This window comes from Leptonychotes weddellii, chromosome 5, assembly GCF_054177405.1.
Source record: "Leptonychotes weddellii isolate Sample4059 chromosome 5, ASM5417740v2, whole genome shotgun sequence".
NCBI classification, from domain to species: Eukaryota; Metazoa; Chordata; class Mammalia; order Carnivora; family Phocidae; genus Leptonychotes; species Leptonychotes weddellii.
Genome location: NC_138373.1, coordinates 144,655,721 through 144,675,574, shown reverse-complemented (window position 1 = coordinate 144,675,574; position 19,854 = coordinate 144,655,721). Strand labels below are relative to the sequence as shown.

At 50.8% G+C, this 19,854-nt stretch overlaps 1 protein-coding gene across 1 annotated transcript in view; it reads left to right on the top strand.

Annotated features, from left to right (window-relative positions):
* Positions 1–19,854, top strand: part of APPL2 (adaptor protein, phosphotyrosine interacting with PH domain and leucine zipper 2) — a 45,801-nt gene that overhangs the window by 22,380 nt on the left and 3,567 nt on the right. Inside the window, exons 5-16 of the mRNA XM_081818994.1 lie at positions 1,284–1,371; positions 4,709–4,750; positions 4,867–4,925; positions 5,664–5,810; positions 9,594–9,676; positions 12,310–12,468; positions 13,867–14,055; positions 15,219–15,261; positions 15,345–15,401; positions 15,499–15,587; positions 16,737–16,983; positions 17,175–17,179. Of these exons, the coding sequence (XP_081675120.1) occupies positions 1,284–1,371; positions 4,709–4,750; positions 4,867–4,925; positions 5,664–5,810; positions 9,594–9,676; positions 12,310–12,468; positions 13,867–14,055; positions 15,219–15,261; positions 15,345–15,401; positions 15,499–15,587; positions 16,737–16,983; positions 17,175–17,179 (1,208 nt within the window). The remainder of the gene's footprint in view (positions 1–1,283; positions 1,372–4,708; positions 4,751–4,866; positions 4,926–5,663; positions 5,811–9,593; positions 9,677–12,309; positions 12,469–13,866; positions 14,056–15,218; positions 15,262–15,344; positions 15,402–15,498; positions 15,588–16,736; positions 16,984–17,174; positions 17,180–19,854) is intronic.

Sequence of the window (19,854 nt, the reverse complement as noted above, 5' to 3'; positions counted from 1 at the left end):
CAGTTGCTAAGGAAATGTGGTTAGTCCTCAAACCCCCAGAACCTATATTTCCAGTTTAAGATACTTACTTACAACCCTGCTTTCATGGGCAGGAATGATGATTCTTTTGGTGGAGAGTGAATCATTCCCAAAGGCTGGAAGGCTGGGAATGTGATTTTATAGGTGGTATCATGGCCTCCCGAAAGCTTGGCCCCATCAGGGGTTCTCAAACAAGCCTCTCGGTGTGGAGACCTATGCGCGTGAAAGCGAAACTTTGCCGAATGCACAGATTGGTGGGTGATTTCCCTTTGTTCACCAACCAGGAATCCCAGAACATCTTCAGTAATATCTGTGTTCGTTGCTGATGTCTAGACCACCAAACATTTGAAGTTTGGGCAACTCTATGAGCATAAAAGACTCTGTATCCAACACGGTGTAGTAGGAAAAGCCTGGAGTTCAGATATAGTAGCCCAGGAAGAAAATCCCAGCCATTCCACCTCTTTGCTGTTTGGATTTGGAGAGTTGTTTGCCTACCTGTTACATGGGTATAATAAAGAAGACCTGACTCTCAGAGTGGGTGAGAACCAAGTGATATAAAGCATGTAACTCTGGCATGCAAAAAGGACTCAAAAATGGTAGTGCTGAGGGGGGATGACTTATTTCTTTTGCACCATTTACAACAGGATTTAGGAAGGCCTTGACAAGGTGGGTGGAAGGAGAGAAAGAAAATAAAATTACTTGGTGAGGAGGATCACATTTGAATACGGTCAGCTTGCTCTTTGAAAGAACAGAGGCCTGGGATCTGAGGTTTCAGTGGGGAGCCGCCTTTCTGCAGAGTAATTCCCAGGCCCACAACTGCTGTTGTTGTCGGGTTAATGGGTTCCCAGCAGGCCAGTCTTTCAAGTGTGACTTTGGCTGTTCTGAGAAGGAGAGAACTTATGGTGGCCTGGTAAAGTGTGACCCGAGGTGAGTGCTCCCAGTGAGCCGTGTTCGTTGCATGCACATGAACGTGACGTTTCCTCCTCCAGCTGGTGTGGCTCAGCCTGGGAACGTAGTACATAGACCGTAGCCATGGGTTTGGAGACTCCTTTAGCAAACCTGAGGCCAGCTCAGAACCGCGCATTTAGTTTTAGAACCTCTAGGCCTATATCATTTGTAGCTTTATGAAGGGTTGTTTATTTGCTAAGGAAGTGTAACAGAACTCTTGAACCACACAGAAGTGTTCAGTGTGATCCTGTGCGGAAGTCAATGTCCGTTATAGTGGGCATAATTTTTTTTTCAGTAAGATTTCTCTCTTTTTTCAGCTTAATGTTCTCCATACAGAGCTGGCTAAACAGTTGGCAGACACAATGGTTCTACCTATTATACAATTTCGAGAAAAGGATCTCACAGGTAAAGTTACTGAGTTCAGTGCCAATTACCTTCAAAATATCAATTCATTTCATAATCGTTCTGACTGTACTAATTTCTTTAAATATGTGCATCATTGAGAAATGCCCTTCTTTTTCTGAGCACTTCAGTTTAGCTAACTTCCACTGAATCTCCACTATGTCTTGGCTCGCCTAAAGGAGGTTACAGGCTAATGAGAAAACTGACTTGGAAACAGACAGTCATAACATCATGTGTTAAGGGCAACAGGACAGAGAGGTACAAGACAGCACACAGAAAGGTGTGATTACCTTTTTGACGTTAGGGTACCAGGGAGGGCTTCCTGGAGAAGGTGATCTCTGTGCTGGGTTTTGAGAGATGAGTGTTTACCAAGGAGACAACGATGGCAAGGTTTATATTACTGGTTCGGAGCATTTGTAAAGGCATGCTGTTTTGGGGGAGCCATGAATGCTTTGGAAAGTGGGTGCCTTAGAGAGGGACGGAGGGGTGGGGACCATGCTTTACCTGTACTAGACCCTGGGCTGCAGCCGTTAACAAGGCAGACGAGCTCCCTGGTCTCCGGGAGCTCACATTTTAGTGGGTGGGCAGATCTGGGACTGGTTCAGAGAGCCTGGTTGCCCTTTTGGACTAATTTTGGTTCTTCAGCCAAAAACCAAAGCAAAATTATAGAGTAATTTTATATCTCTTGGAAATCAAGGTAGTCAAAAAATGAATAAAAAAGAACTAAAATTCATGAAAAAAATAGTTGATATTACAAAAGGGAACCCAGACTTTCTAGTCTTTTTGTTCTTTATGTCATCAAAAATATTAATTGCTTAGAGATTAAAGAATTGTATTTTCTGGAACACTGATGTAAAAAATTGCTGGCTAAAAAAGTCTAAACTGAATACTAAGAGATCTGTTCAGGATATTACTTCCTTTTCAGGGGGACCTGGGTGGCTCAGTCAGTTAAGCTGCTGCCTTCTGCTCAGGTCATGATCCCAGGGTCCTGGGATCAAGCCCCTCCTCCAGGCTCCCTGCTCAGCCGGGAGTCAGCTTCTCCCTCTGCCTCTTCCCCCACCCCCACCCCCCTCATGCTTGCTCTCTCACTCTCAAATAAATAAAACCTTAAAAAAATATGTATATATATATAACACCTTAAAATGTAAAATTTATTCAGGCAGAAAAGATGCAGTACATCTTAAAGACCATGTTCTTTCTCCCCCTCACTTGGAGATTCCCGGTGATCATGTCGCCTGAGGCTTTAGGGAGTGGGGTAGACCTGGCATCAACATTTGCCAAGGGCGGTTTACACAGCACTGAAACCTGACAAAGAAGAATAAATGAAATGTCAGCTTGTGTAAGGAGAAACCTTGCTTGAGCAGGGTTTTTAGTGGTTTTGAGTGTTGCTTATCTATAATTGCATGTAAATCCCAAACCTGCCCGTAGTCCTGTGCTGATTATCCAGTACGAACTGAGAGTCTGGGTACATTTTTTCATAAAGATTTTCTCTAAATAAAATCATAGAAATGTGTGGGGATTTCATTTTAAAAATAAAGTCCGAGTCTTTTAGACAGAAAATAATCACCCCTCCCCCCGCAAGACCTACATTGTCAGATTTGTGTCTTTCAGCTTTGTGATGGGAGGCAGCCCGGGGCAGAGGGTGCCGGCATTGGTAACGACCGGGCCTTCATCATCCTGAACGGCTCAAGTGTGGATTAGTAGTATTTGCCCAGGATGGTGATTTTTTTTTTTTTAAGAGAATAAATCTATGTGGTAGTAAAAAGAGAAGCCTCTTAGGTATCTATGGAAACAGTGAATCAAAGTAACCTCCTCTGACCACACCAACACGCAAGTTTGAAGGGTTTGGCCTGGGTCATACTTGAGTCAGCCTGAGAACCAGGTTAGAATCTGGCCTCCCCTCTGCTGTGATGGTTTTTATCTGACATTTTGCTGTCTTTTTCATTTATGCATCAATACAAGTACATATGTGAATGAAGAGAACACAAAGGCTAGTAGGGAAGTTATTTGACCCGGAAAGTGTAAAACCCTGAAAGTGCTCCAACAGGAAGTAAAGGAGAGAGGGGAAGAAAGGGAAAGGCAGGCCCACAGAGGCAGAAAGCAACCGACACCAAAAAGAGTAAGAATAACGGGAAGAGAGATTGAAAAGCTGGAGGCAGTTTTGAGGCAAACTGAAAAAGACATAAAAGGTATGAAAATGCTTTCCTTTGTTTGATGAAGCAAAACTGGATTGTGGTAGAGTAGTAGAAAGTATCGCTTTCTTTTAGATGTCTCTGTGTTTTTTTTGTTTTTTGTTTTTAATTTTATTTATTTATTTGACAGAGAGAAAGAGAGCACAAGTAGGCAGAGAGGCAGGCAGAGGGAGAGGGAGAAGCAGGCTCTCTACTGAACAGGGAGCCTGATGTGGGTCTCTATCCCAGGACCCTGGGATCATGACCTGAGCTGAAGGCAGATGCTTAACTGACTGAGCCACCCAGGTGTCCTTTTTTTTAAATTTTTTTAAAAGATTTTATTTATTTATTTGATAGACAGTGAGAGAGGGAACACAAGCAGGGGGAGTGGGAGAGGGAGAAGCAGGCTCCCCACTGAGCAGGGAGCCTGATGCGGGTCTCGATCCAGGACCCTGGGATTATGACCTGAGCTGAAGGCAGATGCTTAACAACGGAGCCACCCAGGCGCCCCTGTTTTTAAGTTTTTAACCTTGGACAGCCATCACCCTTGTTGACCTTGTCGTTTTTTTGGTCTTGGACTTTGTTACACCTCTTGGTGCATGAGGAGTGCGGCATCCGCAGGGGGTAATAGTGGTGTTTGTTGGCTTGTCGCAGGTACCATATGCTAGATGGCTTCAGACTTTTTCATTAAAACAAGCATCTCGTATTCCTTTGTTAGTGGTGGCTTTGCCAGATGTTAAAATGGCCAGCAACAGGGCACTCCTAGGTTCTAGGTATGGTCCGGATATTGTGAGGAAAGAGGTATTAAAACACTCTTTTGGGGGGGCCAAAGAATCTCCAGGTCTCCAGTGTATACTGCAGGGCTCCATTAAGAGTACCTGGCCACCACACACTCCAGCCCACATCCCCCCAAGTGCCCTCTGCTTCATGGACTCCCAAATGCTGTCTATAAGGAGTGGCCTGAAGGGCAGTCAGGGTCCCAAGTTTGGGATGGAGCTGAAGCCACAAAATCCAGTCAGACCAGGCAGGAGGCCAGAGACCCTGAGGAGGTGCTCACAGAGCCTTCCTCCTTCCACACAGAGACTTTTCTTTTCTTGGGGAAGCACAGAGCTCTGGGTTGGTGTATTTTATTTTTCTTTGCTCTAAGATGTTTGTTTTCTCTTGTTCAGAGGTTAGCACTTTAAAGGATCTTTTTGGACTCGCCAGTAATGGTAGGCATCCTTTCCATTCTTGGCGCGTGGGTTTAGTATGCATGTGGCTGGAGATGCTGAATGAATGTTCTTGCCTTTCAACACATCTGGGAGCTAAAATGCCTCTTTATTTTTAGAGCATGACCTCTCAATGGCAAAATACAGCAGGCTTCCTAAAAAAAAGGAGAACGAGAAGGTAAGAATGCCTACCTGACTTGTTGTTTTTCACCTCGTTTACTTAAGCTCCTTTTCTATGTTCCTGCTGTGAATTCGTGGCATTGAGGGTAACTTGATGAATTCTTTTTCTTCTTTCCTATACATAGATTTTTAATTACTTACTCTGAATCTCATAAGTAGACTTCTACCTCCCTATTCTAGCTTTTCAAACTGGTTTATTAAACACCAACTTGGAACCATTGTATAATTACATTAGCACAATGATTTCAACTCAGGCTTGGTACCTCGTGCTTGTCTGCCTCATACGTATTCAGGTCACTTGAATTTCTTGTCCTGGGTGTTGACTCTGCTTCTTTCACTCATGCTTTTTTGCTACTGTAGATGATATTGACCATTTTAATGCATCTAAATTCCTACTTCTGTTGCGTGATTTCCTTGAGCTAAATTATTTCCTTGGAATACAATCTTATGAGTGAACTAAAATGTTTGTGGCTTTCAGTGCATGCTACCATATTGTTCTCCTAAGGGATCTGAGAATAATTGGCTTCACCCCAGGGCAGCCCCACAAGCACAGAGATGCTAATACTTTGGTATTTTTAATTGGGAGTTTTTAAAACATAAGGTGGAACCTTATCTGAGTTTTATTGGTTGCAGAAATGGGTCTCGTGAGTAAATGCACACTGTTGAAGCTTCATGCTCTTATAGAATTGCCACGTCCATCAGACAGCCTGACGTTTTCCTCCCGCCTCTCACCCAGGTGAAGACAGATGTCGTGAAAGAGGTGGCAGCTGCACGGCGGAAACAGCACCTCTCTTCCCTTCAGTACTACTGCGCCCTCAACACGCTGCAGTACAGGAAGCGTGTGGCCATGATGGAGCCCATGATAGGCTTTGCCCACGGACAGGTAGGCCGTGCCCTTCCCCTAAGGGCTAAGACCTGAGCCAGCTGGGGAGAACAGCTTGGCATTCCTGCTGAGCTAGCCTTTAAGAGAAACCAAAACATCATCAGAGAAAGAAACACGAATGCACCACCTCCCTGGAACCTTCCTTAGACTCAGCACGTGGAGAGCTTCCGGGTGGGCTGGCTGATCGTTAGCTGGACTTGTCAGGCTGTACGTGCAGATGGTGACGGCCTCGGTCCCAAGCCTCCCGTGGGGAAGGGCTGGTGTGGCCCTTTGCCTCTGAGCCAAGTGAGAGCCAGGCCTGGTCTGATGTCCTGAGAAGCAGCTGACTGCTCAGGTTGGTGGAGCTGGGCCTACAGCTCAGGACCCCCGCACGGTCCCATGCTACTCTGGGTGGTGAGGGTCACCCTCAGCTGGGCTGTTCTCCTTGCTGAGGTCATGGCTGGCACCTTGGCATCCGGGGCGTGGCGAAACACTGCCATGGTTTGCTCAAGTCTCTGTCCAGGATGTAGGTGACTTCTTCCCCCAGTTAGTGGTCTCCTGAACATCCGTCTGTCAGGAGGCTCCAGTGGCAGGGCGGGGCCCTGGCCCAGCAGCACCCAGCCTGGCAGGGACAGGAGTGAGTGTGCATATGGGGTGAATGCCCCCCATCCCGGCCGTGCTCTAGCCCCACTTACACGGACTCTAGCACCTCACCCCGCGTGCAGGAAACACACCCAGGAATCTTCTCTCAGCTGACGACAATCTGGGAACAGAAAGGGATGTCAGGAAGCAGAATGTTGAGAAGAAAAAAAGTCAGCAACTTTTTAAAACTCCACGTGTGTGAGCATCTATTCTTTTTTAACACATGTTAAAAAATACATATATTTCAAAAAACACAACATCAGTAGCATTCAGGGGAAGGGAACAAGAGAGGATCTTTAGGCGTTCAAGCTCAGGGATCTGTCTTCTTAATGTGGTTGTGACGTTGAATGATGAGGTAACTCAAGTCGGCTGATGCCTTCAGGGGTGATATTTAAGTAGAGAGCTAGAATCTGTCTGTGTCATCTGCGTAAAGCTGGGTTGAACCCACAGCTAGCCCTGTCCAGCCGCGGGCTCCGGTCCGCAGCAGACCTCTGGCAGCGTCCAGCTTCCTCGTGGTGGGCGCTGATACCCGCCTCTCTCCTTCCTTAGTTACTGCACCTCTGCTCGGCGGAGGGCCTGGCCGTGCTGGAGATCGTCGGTCTTGCCTTTGCTCTCTAATAACGCCTCCTGTCCCGTCTGCCCTCCCTGGACTGACAGTCCGGGCCTGTGGAGCAGGAATCCCCACTCTTTAGAGGCCCAGGGTCAGAGAGGGGCCTGGACTGAGCCTCAGAAAGATGAGCAGCTGTAGGCTGAGCAGGTAGTGGTTGGGGCACCCAGTTAGTTAGGGAGGGGCCTCACAGGTGTAACGGATGGACTTGTTCCTGGCTGCTTTCACTCTGTTCCACCTGAAGTATCACACCGGCTTCTCTTGGCCTGCACTTTCTAAGTGAAGGCTGCCCCAGGGAGAGGGGGCCCGGCTGCAGGAGCACCCCCCGCACCCCTGGGCCTGGTGACATGGAGAAGAGCCGCACACTGTCATGTCATTGTTGGGTGGCCGAAGCAGCATTTTCGAGGACTGAGGATGGCATGTTTCACTTTTCATGTGGAAAGTACCCAGATTTCAAGACACAAGACCAAATAGTCCCTCCCCCTGCAGACTTCAAATCCTGCCAAGAACTATAGCTCCTTCACTTAATACCAGTTGTTGTCTAAACCCATGAATCTTTTGGATGATTCCAAAGCATTCGCTCTCCGTCTGCCTTATCAGCCCTTTTAAATCAGCATTGACTAAGCGTCTACCTTTGTTAGCTGATGCCCATCTGACCACTGTACTTCCTGCAGCTCACGAAGGCGTGAGAATCTGGGTCTTTGGATGATGTGGCCCTGAATCAGGCTTCTCGGCACCACCCACCCACTTAGGTGCAAGCTGTTTGACTTCATTTCTGCCTCCCCTGGCCATTGCTAAACAGGCCCTTGCACTGAAATCACGATTCAGTCGTCATGCCTGAAACAGGTTTTGCAAGCTGTGTACAGGTTTATGAGATCACAGAAATCAAGTCCAGGGTAGTATTCACAGGGTAGATCTGATGAAAGGTGGCTGGAGAAGCCAGGATCTCATCCCTCCCTTCCATTCCTTCAGATCAGACTCCTTGAGGGATTGCAGGAGCCCTCCGACCCACCCACCCCCAGGAACTTGCAGAATAGCAGGGGAGCTAAGACATGGAATTTGGAGTATAAATTCCAAGGGGTTCAGGGAGGGGTAGGAGAGGAAAGCCACTGGGAGGCTGTGTCCTTAGAAATGCAGAAGCCTCCTTGAACAGACTTTGATATTTGAGGTTTTGGAGATTCAGAATGGCATTTACTGTTTTGATCTCTGTATGATTAAAAGATCACGGGGCCAGAGCAGCTCCCTGCATGATTACCGTGCATTAGGATAATCGTGATCATCCTCTGTTTTTATCCTGTGAAAATTAAGGGCATGGGAGTGCATACTTCCCCAGGATGTGAGCATGACAACACGTGCCAGCCTCATTGGGGTGCGCCATCAAGTTCTGTGCCCACCACACAGGGTAGGGGCCGCTTCCAGATCAAGACACATGAGCTGGCATAGAGTGTGAGAAAATACCCACGTCCAAAGCTGAGCATTTTCTCCCTTTTCTCATGGCTCAGGCTTGCAGCTCTTAGCTCTCTGTGATCAGGCATGTAAGATGGAGCAGTTCAAACCCAGTATTCAGATTTTTTAAAGCCTTAGCCATGGAAAGAAATGGAGACTTGAGCTTTGGGGCCGGATGCTTACAGATGTAGTAATGCACAGAGGTGGCCACTCTTCCCCTTACCCCTGCCCTTCAGGGTTTGTGAGGCAACCCCGACTTCCTGGGAAGTGAATACCCCGGAGTCACAAGAAGTAAGGACTTCCTTCTATCCCTTCCCCAAAAGCCAGCAATTGAAGTTTTATTTTCAAAGGAGACGGAGCCCTCCTGGGGCCACCCTCCCCTGGGCGGAGGGAGCCCACATCCCAGGACGTTGGAGGCCGGAAGGGAGCTCACCTGTCCGAGCACCTTTCCAGGCCCAGAACTCTGCTGCCTCCACACCCACAGTCCCCTCTGGGTTGACGTCAGGGTTGGAAGAGCCTCGTAAGGGTCTTTAACCCTGTTTCCCCTGGGCAGTGTCCCAGCCGTATCCTCTGTCCAGCTCGTGTTCCGAGCCACGCGCGGCTCGCTGATGGGGGTCACCGCGGCCTTCGGGGTTTGCTCCTCCTCCCCGTCTGGTTCTGGCCGGCGTTGTGCAGGTCAGGTGTCACACACCGATGGAGCCCCTGGAGACGCAAAGGTGGAGACCTACTCCTTGCCCCTCAGAAGTTTTCTATCTAGAATTCACAGAGGAAAAGAGCTGATGACGGGACTATCAGAGATAATTGTCAGTAACTCCCGACGCGCCTGGTCTGGTATGTGCCAAGGAGTGAACTCACATTATCCCTGATGTTTCCGTCCGGCCTGTCAGTAGGAGAGCTCGGTCCCAGCGCCCCCATTCTGCAGCGCACTGGGGGCTCTGGGAGGAACTCGCTGGCGTGGGGGGCTCCGCAGGGGTGCACGGAGCACTGCGAGCACGCGGTGGGCCCGGCCAGCCAGGGTCACCACCCCCGCGCTGTCAGTCCCGCACGGGATGTGCTCACTGATCACCTTTCCTAGATGACCTTCAGAACATCACCATTCTGTCTTTCAGATTAACTTTTTTAAGAAGGGAGCAGAGATGTTTTCCCAAAATATGAACAGCTTTTTATCCTCAGTTGCGGACATGGTCCAAAGGTAAGGCTGTACTCCACTCTGGGTCCTGGGGGCCTTTGCCTTTCCAGCTGAATCCACCCCTCTGGGAGGTGGGGGTGCCCCACGGAGCCCCACCACCATGGGGACTCTGGGCAGTGGGCCCCTTCTTAGCTGCCGGTATTCAGGAATACTGAGGCTGGAAAGTAATGCCTTCTGGCGTTCCCCCCTTCCCTGCCCCCCCATCCCAGAGGCGTGCCCACCACGTGAATGGATTACGTAGCTTAAAGAAAAGATAAAGTGTCCGCAGGGGGACTGTCCCATCAAGTCCCAGTTGCTGTGCTGAGGGAGGGTCTCCTTCTGTGTGCTGACGGCCGGTCTTTACATGCTCCAGCCTGTGAGCCCGGCGTAGGCTCGCTGTGGATTTAGAAGTGGCCTCACTTCCCCTTTGGAGCCAAGGGGTTGGCAGCCAGAAGTGCAGTGACTCTTTAGGAAAGTGGCCGTCACGTCCATTTATGATAGATAATGAGGCTTTACGCCTTTTTTGAATTAATTTAACAAATCGCACTTCAGCCTTGCAAATGCTTGTTTTTTAAAACATACACCATCCGTTCTTCAGGCTGTCCTGCCACGTTTAGTTGATGCTCAGACACCCTTTGCCTCCATCGCCAGTGTCCATGACAGTGAGCCCAAGGAGGCTTGTTTCATTCACACCGCACGTGTGGCTCTGGGAGTGGTCCGTGGCTTCTGGAGTGTGGGGGAGAGAGAGTAGTCGAGAAGCAGATACACAAAATGGAAGTAGGAGTGTAGGGTTTTGTTTTGTGTGGAAAAACGGAGGAAGGTTGCTCCTTTGAGGATGTTGCATTTCAAAATACCTTTTTAAAAAAAAAACATTTATGATTGATTGATTTTAGAGTGAGCGAGCGAGCAAGTGCAGGGAGGGGGCAGAGGGAGAGAGTAACATGAGCAGGCTCCTCACAGAGCACAGAGCCTGACACGGGGCTCGATCTCACAACCCTGAGATCGTGGCCTAAGCCGAAGCCAGGGGTCAGATGCTTAACTGACTGCGCTACCCAGGCGCCCATGCATTTCAAAATACCTGGAGGCCAATAGTGGACTTTGTTGAGGCAGAAGTGTACCTCAGATGCTGAAAATAATGAATCCCAAGGAAATCCAGAGCTGAGCATTCGTAGGAGTGCGCGGGAGGGCTGTGGTTCTGAAGGCATCTGCGCCTTCCTGGAAGTCACAGCTGCTCATGCCTGGCCGCCGCGGCCCTGGTGGGGCTGGTCTAGGAGGAGGCCGGAAAGCACTCTGAAATCCGATTGCAGTGTCCTGCCATTTCATCTGGTTGTTAGCTGCTGGGGGTGTTAGAAGAAAGGAAGGCAAGGCGCCCACTGTCGCTTTTCACCTCTCTCCCCCAGCCCTCTCTGACCACCTCTGTCTTACCCTGCTTTAGCTCCCTGAATCCCCTGGCTTTCTGTGTTCTGGGAGAACCATCTGTGCTTCAAAGGTTTTTCCTGCACTAGATTTTGTTGTTAACGGATGGCGGGACATTTGCGCTCATGTTTGAGATGCTGTATCTCTCTGCAGATCTCAGAGCCTCTGTCTACAGCTCAACCTTCCAGGTGTTCCACACCTCAGCATGCACGCATGCACACGAGCCAGAGCCTGGCGTTGGCCCTCTCACCCTTGGTGCGCAGCGTGGGCAGTCTCGGGTGGTGGTAGGGCTGCCATGAATGGAAGAGCATTGCCTTTGTCTTGTCACTGCACCTTGGTCCCACCTCCTGGTCATTTTTCTGTCTCCAGTGTCCCTTCCCACCTTAGGGGAGCTGGGGTGGGGGCAGGGAGGTGGCAGGAATGATTGCTGTCTCCTTCCTTTCTACCTGTTCCGCAGGCAGCCTGTCCTGCAGCCCTGAGGATGGGCTCTTCAAAGCTTTTCTCCTAAAATTTGCATCAACATGGGCTGCCTGGTGGCTCAGTCAGTTAAGACTCCAACTCATGACTTTGGCTCAGGTTGTGATTTTGGGGTGGTGGGGTCGAGCCCCACATCGGGCTCCACGCCCCCTTTGCATGCTCTCTCCCTCTCTCTCTCTCTCTCTCTCTCCCTCTCTCCCCTTCCCTCTCCCACCCTCCCTCTCCCTCCCACCCTCTCTAAAATGGATGAATGAGTCTTTTCAAAAAAATTGCCTCAACAGTTCTAAGCCTGGATCCCGCTTTGTCAGCAGAGAAATTGGAGAAATTGTTCTGCTGGGTTCCGGCATTGTCCAGTGGTGTTCCTTCTGCTCTGTTTTTTTAATTATTTATTTATTTATTTATATTTTATTTATTTGACAGAGAGAGCACTAGCAGAGGGAGAGAGAGGGAGAAGCAGGTTCCCTGCTGAGCAGGGAGCCCGATGTGGGACTCGATCCCAGGACCCTGGGATCATGACCTGGGCTGAAGGCAGCCGCTTAACTGACTGAGCCACCCAGGCGTCCCTCTTCTGCTCTGTTTTAAAGGAGCACTCCTATGAACACTTTTAGCAGCGCAGACTCAAGCCCCACGACGCCCAGCTTCTGGGCCCTGAGCCCCCCTCGTGTGGCAGGAAGCCGTGGGGACAGCTCTGGCATCTGCTGCTCAGCGGTACTGGGTCGGCCGTTGAGGGGGGTAGCCACTGACCCGACACCTTCTGTCTTAAGCATTCAGGTGGAACTAGAAGCCGAAGCAGAGAAGATGCGGGTGTCCCAGCAAGAACTGCTCTCTGTTGATGAGTCTGTTTACGCCCCGGACTCTGACGTGGCTGCACCACAGATCAACAGGAACCTCATCCAGAAGGCTGGTTACCTTAATCTTAGAAGGTGAGAATGCTGTTGCTTGCCTCTCTTTCTGAAAACTGTTTTCCCTTAGGTGGTTATGGAGCGTCTGTTCAGGGGAGGTTGTGGAAGAATTCCCACCACAGGAGCCTCCTGCCGGCCACACGAGAAGCCTCTGGGGCTCAGGGCCCAAGTCACTGAGGGGTGGGCTCGAACCAGTCTTTAAGAACCCAGTACTTGGACTCCGAGGGGTGGACCACCCCTGTCCCTGGTTACCGTGGCCATACGCAGATAGCCTGCTCTTAACCATCATCATCCTGGACCGTAGGGAGTTTTTGTCACATCCCGCCCTTGGCCCAGGCCCCTGACAGGTGCTCGAGGCCTGCCGCTGAGGCCGGAGTCTGAGGGCCAGCAAGCCTCAGGGTCATCCAGGTTCTCACACACACTTAATCACACTGTAACACTTGGGGCTATTTGACTTGAAGGGAGGACGATCAGGCTTCCTTGTGTCCAAGAGCAGATGGAGGCTATTCGGTGGGGTGAAGACTCTGACTTGGGTCCAGGCACACCCCCTGGCGGGGTTTCACGCATGAGGCGGAGCTGATAATCACATCTACTAAATAAAGTTGTTACAAGGACTGAATGAGGTCATTCCTAGTAGGTAGTAAGCACTCAGATGTTAGCTATTCCCAGTTTTGGGAAATAACTGTAATTATTGAGGCAAGAAGCCTAGTGCCCTGCACTTAGTTGCTACTCGATAAACACTGAATCAAGTAAATGTACCTGATAGTTCGCAAATGGAGGATCCACAGGGAGGACTCACCAGCTGTTTTCTTACCAAGGTGGAGCTCCTCGAAGCTCAGCTTGTTGAGATCACAAGTTAAATATCTCCATCAGTTTGTATGGATGGAAATCCCTACAGGGTTGGTGTTATTTGCCAGTTACTGGATATTCCTCTTGTAAGCAGCCCACAAAGCATCCAGTTGGAGCAAAACTCAATGTCGTAAATGCCCGCAGGATTCCGGGTGCTGTGAGCCGAGGGGACCCTGGTGACTTTCCCTGGACTCAGAGCAGTTCAGCTCCACGTCTTAGAGAAATGACCATCTAGGTTTTCAGTTCCTAATGGGGATGGACTAATTCCGTTTCCAGATCCCGGGAGAAGCCAGTGTCTAGCTGCCGTGGGGGACGGGGTTGGGGGGAGACATGCTACCTGCACACCGGAGCTGGCCCTGGGCTGCCACCGCCTAACTTCCAGGTCATTCCAGCTAAATTGTGCCTCTTCTGCCCCTCTGCATTTGGATTCCTTCCAAAGCAGCTTTGCTTTAATGTAAAGAAACACTATTTCTAAAATGCCACCAATACTGGTCAAGAGGCAGCCAGACCTTGAGGTGCTGCGTGGGCTTCCTTGTACCAGTGGGCGTTCTAAAACCATAATTCTTACAGTAAAACAGGGCTGGTCACCACCACTTGGGAGAGGCTTTACTTCTTCACGCAAGGCGGGAACCTCATGTGTCAGCTGCGGGGCGCCGTGGCCGGAGGCCTGATCCAGGACCTGGACAACTGCTCGGTGATGGCAGTGGATTGTGAAGACCGACGATACTGCTTCCAGATCACCACGCCCAACGGGAAATCGTAGGCCACACGGCGTTTATTTGGGAGGAGAGCAAGTCTAGTGACTCCACCCCTGCCAAGGGCCTCCTAGCTCAGCCCTCTGCGCCGGCCTCCGTGGGAGAGGCCCCGCTCCGGGTCCTGCTGACCTTTGGGGAGGACGTTTTTATGTGCTCTTTAAGCACTCACACAGGACCCTTGTGGGATCCACTCTGCCTTATTTAAGGAGCCCCAGTGCGGGTTTGTCCGTGGCTTTGGAGGGGACATGGCATTCATGTGGGAGGCAGCCATAGGAGGAGCTGTTTGTCAGGAGAAGGCGGTGCCCGTTCCTGCCTGCTCTGCAGAAGCCCTGTGTTTGTACGGGTGCGGGGGGAGGAGGGAGGAGAGCCCCCAGACCTGCCTGTGCGGAGCCCTCTGCTCCAGCTGAAACCCGAGATGGACAGTGCACTCGGCCCCATGCTGTCCCCGAAGACCCCCCGTGTCCTTCAGGAGCCCAGAAGAGGTCACTTAGGGTCATTCACAGGGACCGCCCGCACTTCAGCTGTGGCTGCTTGCATTTGCTTCCGTGTGGAGCTCTGAGCTGAGCTCCTGTGTCGACAGGAGCGTGTTCGGGCAAGTCGGTACAGTGTGGACCGTCTGCTTGGTTGGCAGAGCAGTTTCAGACCTCGTCCTTCCTCCTGGGTGACAGGAGCGAACTGGGATCCCAGCCCTGGTTATGTAACTCCTTGGTCTTCCGAGATGTAAAACAGGAGAAGAGCCATGCTCCCCCCTCCCACTGCTGTGGGGTCCCTGGAAAGGGTGAAGCCCTCCCCAGAGGTAGGGCAGTGTTATTTGCATCCGATTCCCCCACTCCCCTCCGTGGGAAGGTGTGCGGGGTCTGCTGACTCTGGGCCGGGCTCCTGGTGGCCCCAATCACCCGAGAGGCCAACAGGATGTCCTCAGCCTCGAGCTAGTAGATCTGAGCCCAGCTGCTCACTTTACAGATGAGAAAGCGCAGGCCCAGGGGAAGGAAGTATCTGTCCAGGATCACACAGTGAATGAGCAGTGAGCTGGAATCCCATTTTCTTTCCTTCCTGTCATCCTGCCTTCCCCGCCCTTCCCTTTGGGACCCAGCTGAGTTCAGTGCATGTGGAATAAGCCTCAGTCAGAGGTGTGGGAAGCACTGACTTGGATACACTTTATTTCAGGGGAATAATCCTCCAGGCAGAAAGCAGAAAGGAAAATGAAGAGGTAAAGGTTTCGTTCTTTCACTTCTGTCCTAGTCTAGCGGGTGACTGGGATCCAGCAGATTTGTTAATGTCCTCTCTCCACAGTGGATAAGTGCCATAAACAACATCTCCAGACAGATCTACCTGACTGACAACCCAGAGGTAACTCACTCTGCCTTCCCGGCATCCCTGGCCCTTGCTCAGTCTGAAGGGTGAGTGCCCCTCCTGGGACTGAGCCTGTCCTCCGGTGCATTTGTAGGCGGTCGCCATCAAGTTGAATCAGACGGCTCTCCAAGCAGTGACTCCCATTACAAGTTTTGGAAAAAAGCAAGAAAGCTCATGCCCCAGGTAACTAAAAGACAGCGGAAAAGTGGCTTTGTGTGTACTTAGGAGTTAGGAATTTGACGGGAGTTACTTCATCCTCACACACCACGTCGGGGTGGAGTTCAGGCTGTCAGGAGAGGTGGGGTATTCGCCCACGGTCACCCCACCTGCGAGGGGCAGAGCCGGAGCCACGGCTGCGTGACCCTGGCGCCATCCTTGCCTTTCCTGCTGGCCCACACAGCCACAGCCCGGGCAGACAGGGCCGGCGCCAAGGGTCTGCTGGTCAGGGCTTCTCACGTTTTCTGTCAGCATCAACAAAATTCTGGAGCCCAAACAACTTTTTTTAAATAAGAAACAAAATCACCTTTTCTGCATCTGTGTTACCGCCCAGGCCTTACCCGCCCACATACAGATCCTTCGGCGTGTGCGTTAATTTTTCCTTTTTCACATATATTTTTCATATTTTTACATTTCTCATATTTGTCCCTTTTAGTAACTACACACACTCTTCTGTGACTTATTATTAGCTGTGGAACATTTAGGTGGCCCCCCTTTCCTTTGTTTGCTCTTATCACATAGAGTGAACATTTTCACGCATCTAGCTTTGCTCTTGTTTTGAATACAGCTTCAGGGTTTATTCCAAGAATCTCACCTCTTGTCTTAATGGGAGTTTCCATTTGCTTAACTGATAGAGCGCTGTAGTATTGCTCACGCCGAAGTTACAATTACGACTGTGTGTGGTATCCATGTTTCAGTGGCATGGTAGAAAAAACCCCATTAAATAAATGCTTCACAGATGCTATCTCGTGAGTCCAGACAGATGTCATCAGAAAGCTAAGAGTTCAGCTCCTGGGGTCTTGATGCTGTGCGGTGGGGCGCCAGCCCTGGGTGTGCAGGAAGGAGCAGTAGACAAGGTCAGAAAGTGGCTGTGAGTTTGATGTGAATGGATTGGGGGCCCTGCTTAGGTGCTCTGGGCCATGGAGCAGAACTGCAGGCTGAGGGGGCTGGCCCGCCACAGCCGGTGTGGAAAGGACACACTGGATCTGGGGCGTGGCGGGGCGGTGGACAGGGCAGGGATGCCTGGAGTAGCTAAGACAGAACGGGAGAAGCTGAGCGCAGGTAATAAAAATGGGCACGAGGCAACAGGTGACACTTGAGTGCTGGGTTTCACAGTTTACACGGGCAGCATGTTCATGAAGGGCAGCGCTACGGAGGGCGCTGCGAGTGGAAGTGGGAATACGGATCGGGCCAGTGGGCTAGGCCGCGAGCCTCGTCGGTGAAGGCGTCGGCCTGCTCTCCGTACAGCTGCGAGCTGGGCACGCTGGAGAACGCTGGCCTCGGAATTATGAGACCTTCCGATGGCTCTGCCTTCAACACAGCTAGCTGGCCTGGCGTGGCTCAGCTCTCTGGGCCTCTGTCTCCTTGACTTTGTGACACAAGAAGATGCAAAACTAGGTGACCGCCCCGGTCCCTTTGCAGTTCTAACACTGTCTAAGGTGCCCATGTGTCGTTTGACTAGTGTTAGTAATTAAAGGTATGACTGGTTTTCTAAAAAAACAATTTGTAGCTCAGATTTAATTATTCAGTTACTGATTTTTCTCCCTGTTATAGAATAAGTAAGTCACACAGAAGAATCCTGAAACAACAAAGACCTCTAGCCAGGCAGCTGAATCAACTCAGAGACTGGAAGGGTGACGGATGTGGCTGCCAGACGGCCCAGAGCTGTGGAGGCTGGGGGGGTGGGGGAGGGCAGTGCTCCTGTCTCTCTCAGGGTCAGCTCATTAAGAATAAAGAAATGTTTTGATGACAGTCAGGGCAAAGAAGCAGAGAAACTGTTCGTGGGAACAAACTGCCACTCACTTCTAAGCAAGTCTCACGGGTGGCCCTGCCCCTGCAGGCAGTGTACCTCCAGTGCTCATTCACTGGTCCAGCTGTTCAGGTATCGGTGTGTGTGTGGAGTATCTGCTCTGTGCCCCAGGCACTGGGCGAGGTGGTAAAGCTAAGTCTTGTCGGTAAAGACCAGCAGGAGGTAAATAAATACTCAGTTAAAATGGAGAAAAGCGCTCTGGTGTTAAAGACGAACGTGCTGTCATGGAGAGGCCTGCCCTCGGAGATAATACTTAGACTGAGAAGTGAACAATGAGAAGTAGGCACTCGTACAAAGAGCCAGATTCATGCACTCCTGGCAGCAGTTCTGGAGGCTAGAAGGCAGGCGAGAGCTTAGTGTGTTTGAAGAACTGAAAGGGGGCCAGTTAACTACAGTGTGGGCACAGGGGGGTCACGGAGCAGGGTGAGGTTGGGGAGGGAGGGAGGCAGAACAGATCATGAAGGAAGTCATGGTCAAGGACCTGGGGAGTTGTCAAAGGGTGCAGAGAGCTAGATGTGCACGTGTTGGAGAGAGATGATCTGCTTTACATGATCGAAGGGCAGCTCTGGCTACAGTGGAGGACAGAAGATTGAGGGGCCCGCAACACATCCCAGGAAGTGTCAAGTGATCAACGGATGATACACGCCTGGAGCACAGAGGAAATCCCAGGGCTGAGTATATGAGTCGGGAACTCAAGGGCACGGACACAGCAGTGGCAGAGATCATCGAGGGAGTGAGTGTAGAAGGAGAAGACAGGAGCCTCGGACAAAATCCTGAAGAACTCCCACACTTGTCATAGAAGGGAAGGAACCTACAAAAGCCACCAAGAAACATCAAGGAAAATGGTGTCAGTAGGAACCAAGAAAGAAGAGTTTTGAGGAGGGGGGCTCAACTCCGTGAGCTGCTTTGACGTGGGGGTGTTTGAAGTAGGACAACGCTCACAAAGCGTGTGTCCATCAGGGTTGGTGACGTGGAGGTCACAGGTGATGCTCCATCATGTCACTCCTGTGTTCAGAGTCTTCCGTGGCTCCCGATGCTGTAGACTCAAGTGCAGACCTCACCTGATGGGGTCACTGCCCTCCACACGTGGCCGCATCCTGTTGTCAGTGTGTTCTCTTCCCGTAGACTCTCTGGGGAGCCAGAGTCGGGGACGCCCTTTGCTCCCTTTAAGCTTCTGCTCCTACTTCCTCCAGTGCTCACCACATACAGGCTCCTGCCCCTCCCTTAGAGACTGGATGAGCGAGCAGGTGGGACTCTGCCCTTCTGGACTGAGGCAGTGTGACGTCGGCGAGAGCACTAAGCTGGCAGCGAGGAGACCGCCGCCGGCAGCCTGGCTCACGCACCTGGGCACCGAGAGCCCTCGGGATTACTCCATTTCCCTAGAGACCGCTCTTTCCTTTTCCGGTAACGATGGAGGTGAAACAGAGGGGTCTCTCCTTGCAGTGTCTACACACCCATGTTGTATCTCTAGCCACTTCCGGGTCAGTGTGCTCACCTGTCAGCAAGTCGTTTCATACAGAAGATTCAGTTATTGACAGACTCGAGAAAAATGAACAGAGATATTGAAAGCCTTCTTATGCTCCAAATAGTGTAAGAAATCAAAATACTGTGACATTCTTTGTCCCTCAAAGGAGCTGACCCTGGAGCTGGGGAGAAAAGATCATAAAGGCGTGAAAAGTTGAATGACAACAGCCTGACAGAGAGAGGAAACATGGTGGCACATGACTAATCACCATGCTGACGGTCCCTTCTGCGTGTGCGCGCACAGAGCAGAGCTCAGGGACTCACAGAGGGTCGGGGCTGGCTTGAAAGGCTTGGAGGAAGAACAGGAATTTGAGCTGGTGTTGGAAGTTGGTGGGGGGAATTGGGATGGAGAAGGAAACAAGGGAAAGCATGGGGTGTGAGGGGGTAGCTCCAAGGGAGGGTGCATTACGGGGGTGGGGAAGGAGGCTCTCAGGAGAAAGTAAAGCCATGTTGTGAATGCTAGGCCAAGATGTATTCCCTTGTTCAGTTAACTTTTTTTTTTTTTAATATTTTATTTATTTATTTGAGAGAGAGAGAGAAACAGCATGAGAGGGGATAGGGTCAGAGGGAGAAGCAGGCTCCCCACTGAGCTGGGAGCCTGATGTGGGACTCTATCCCAGGACTCCGGGATCATGACCTGAGCTGAAGGCAGTCGCTTAACCAACTGAGCCACCCAGGCGCCCTCAGTTAACATTTTTGAGTGCCTTCTATGTACCAAGTAATAAATAGGATTTAGCTGTAGCCCCTGCTCTCAAAAACCTGTCTCACCATGTATCATATGACCTCACTGATATGAGGAATTCTTAATCTCAGGAAACAAACTGAGGGTTGCTGGAGTGGTGGGGGGTGGGAGGGATGGGGCAGCTGGGTGATAGACACTGGGGAGGGTATGTGCTATGG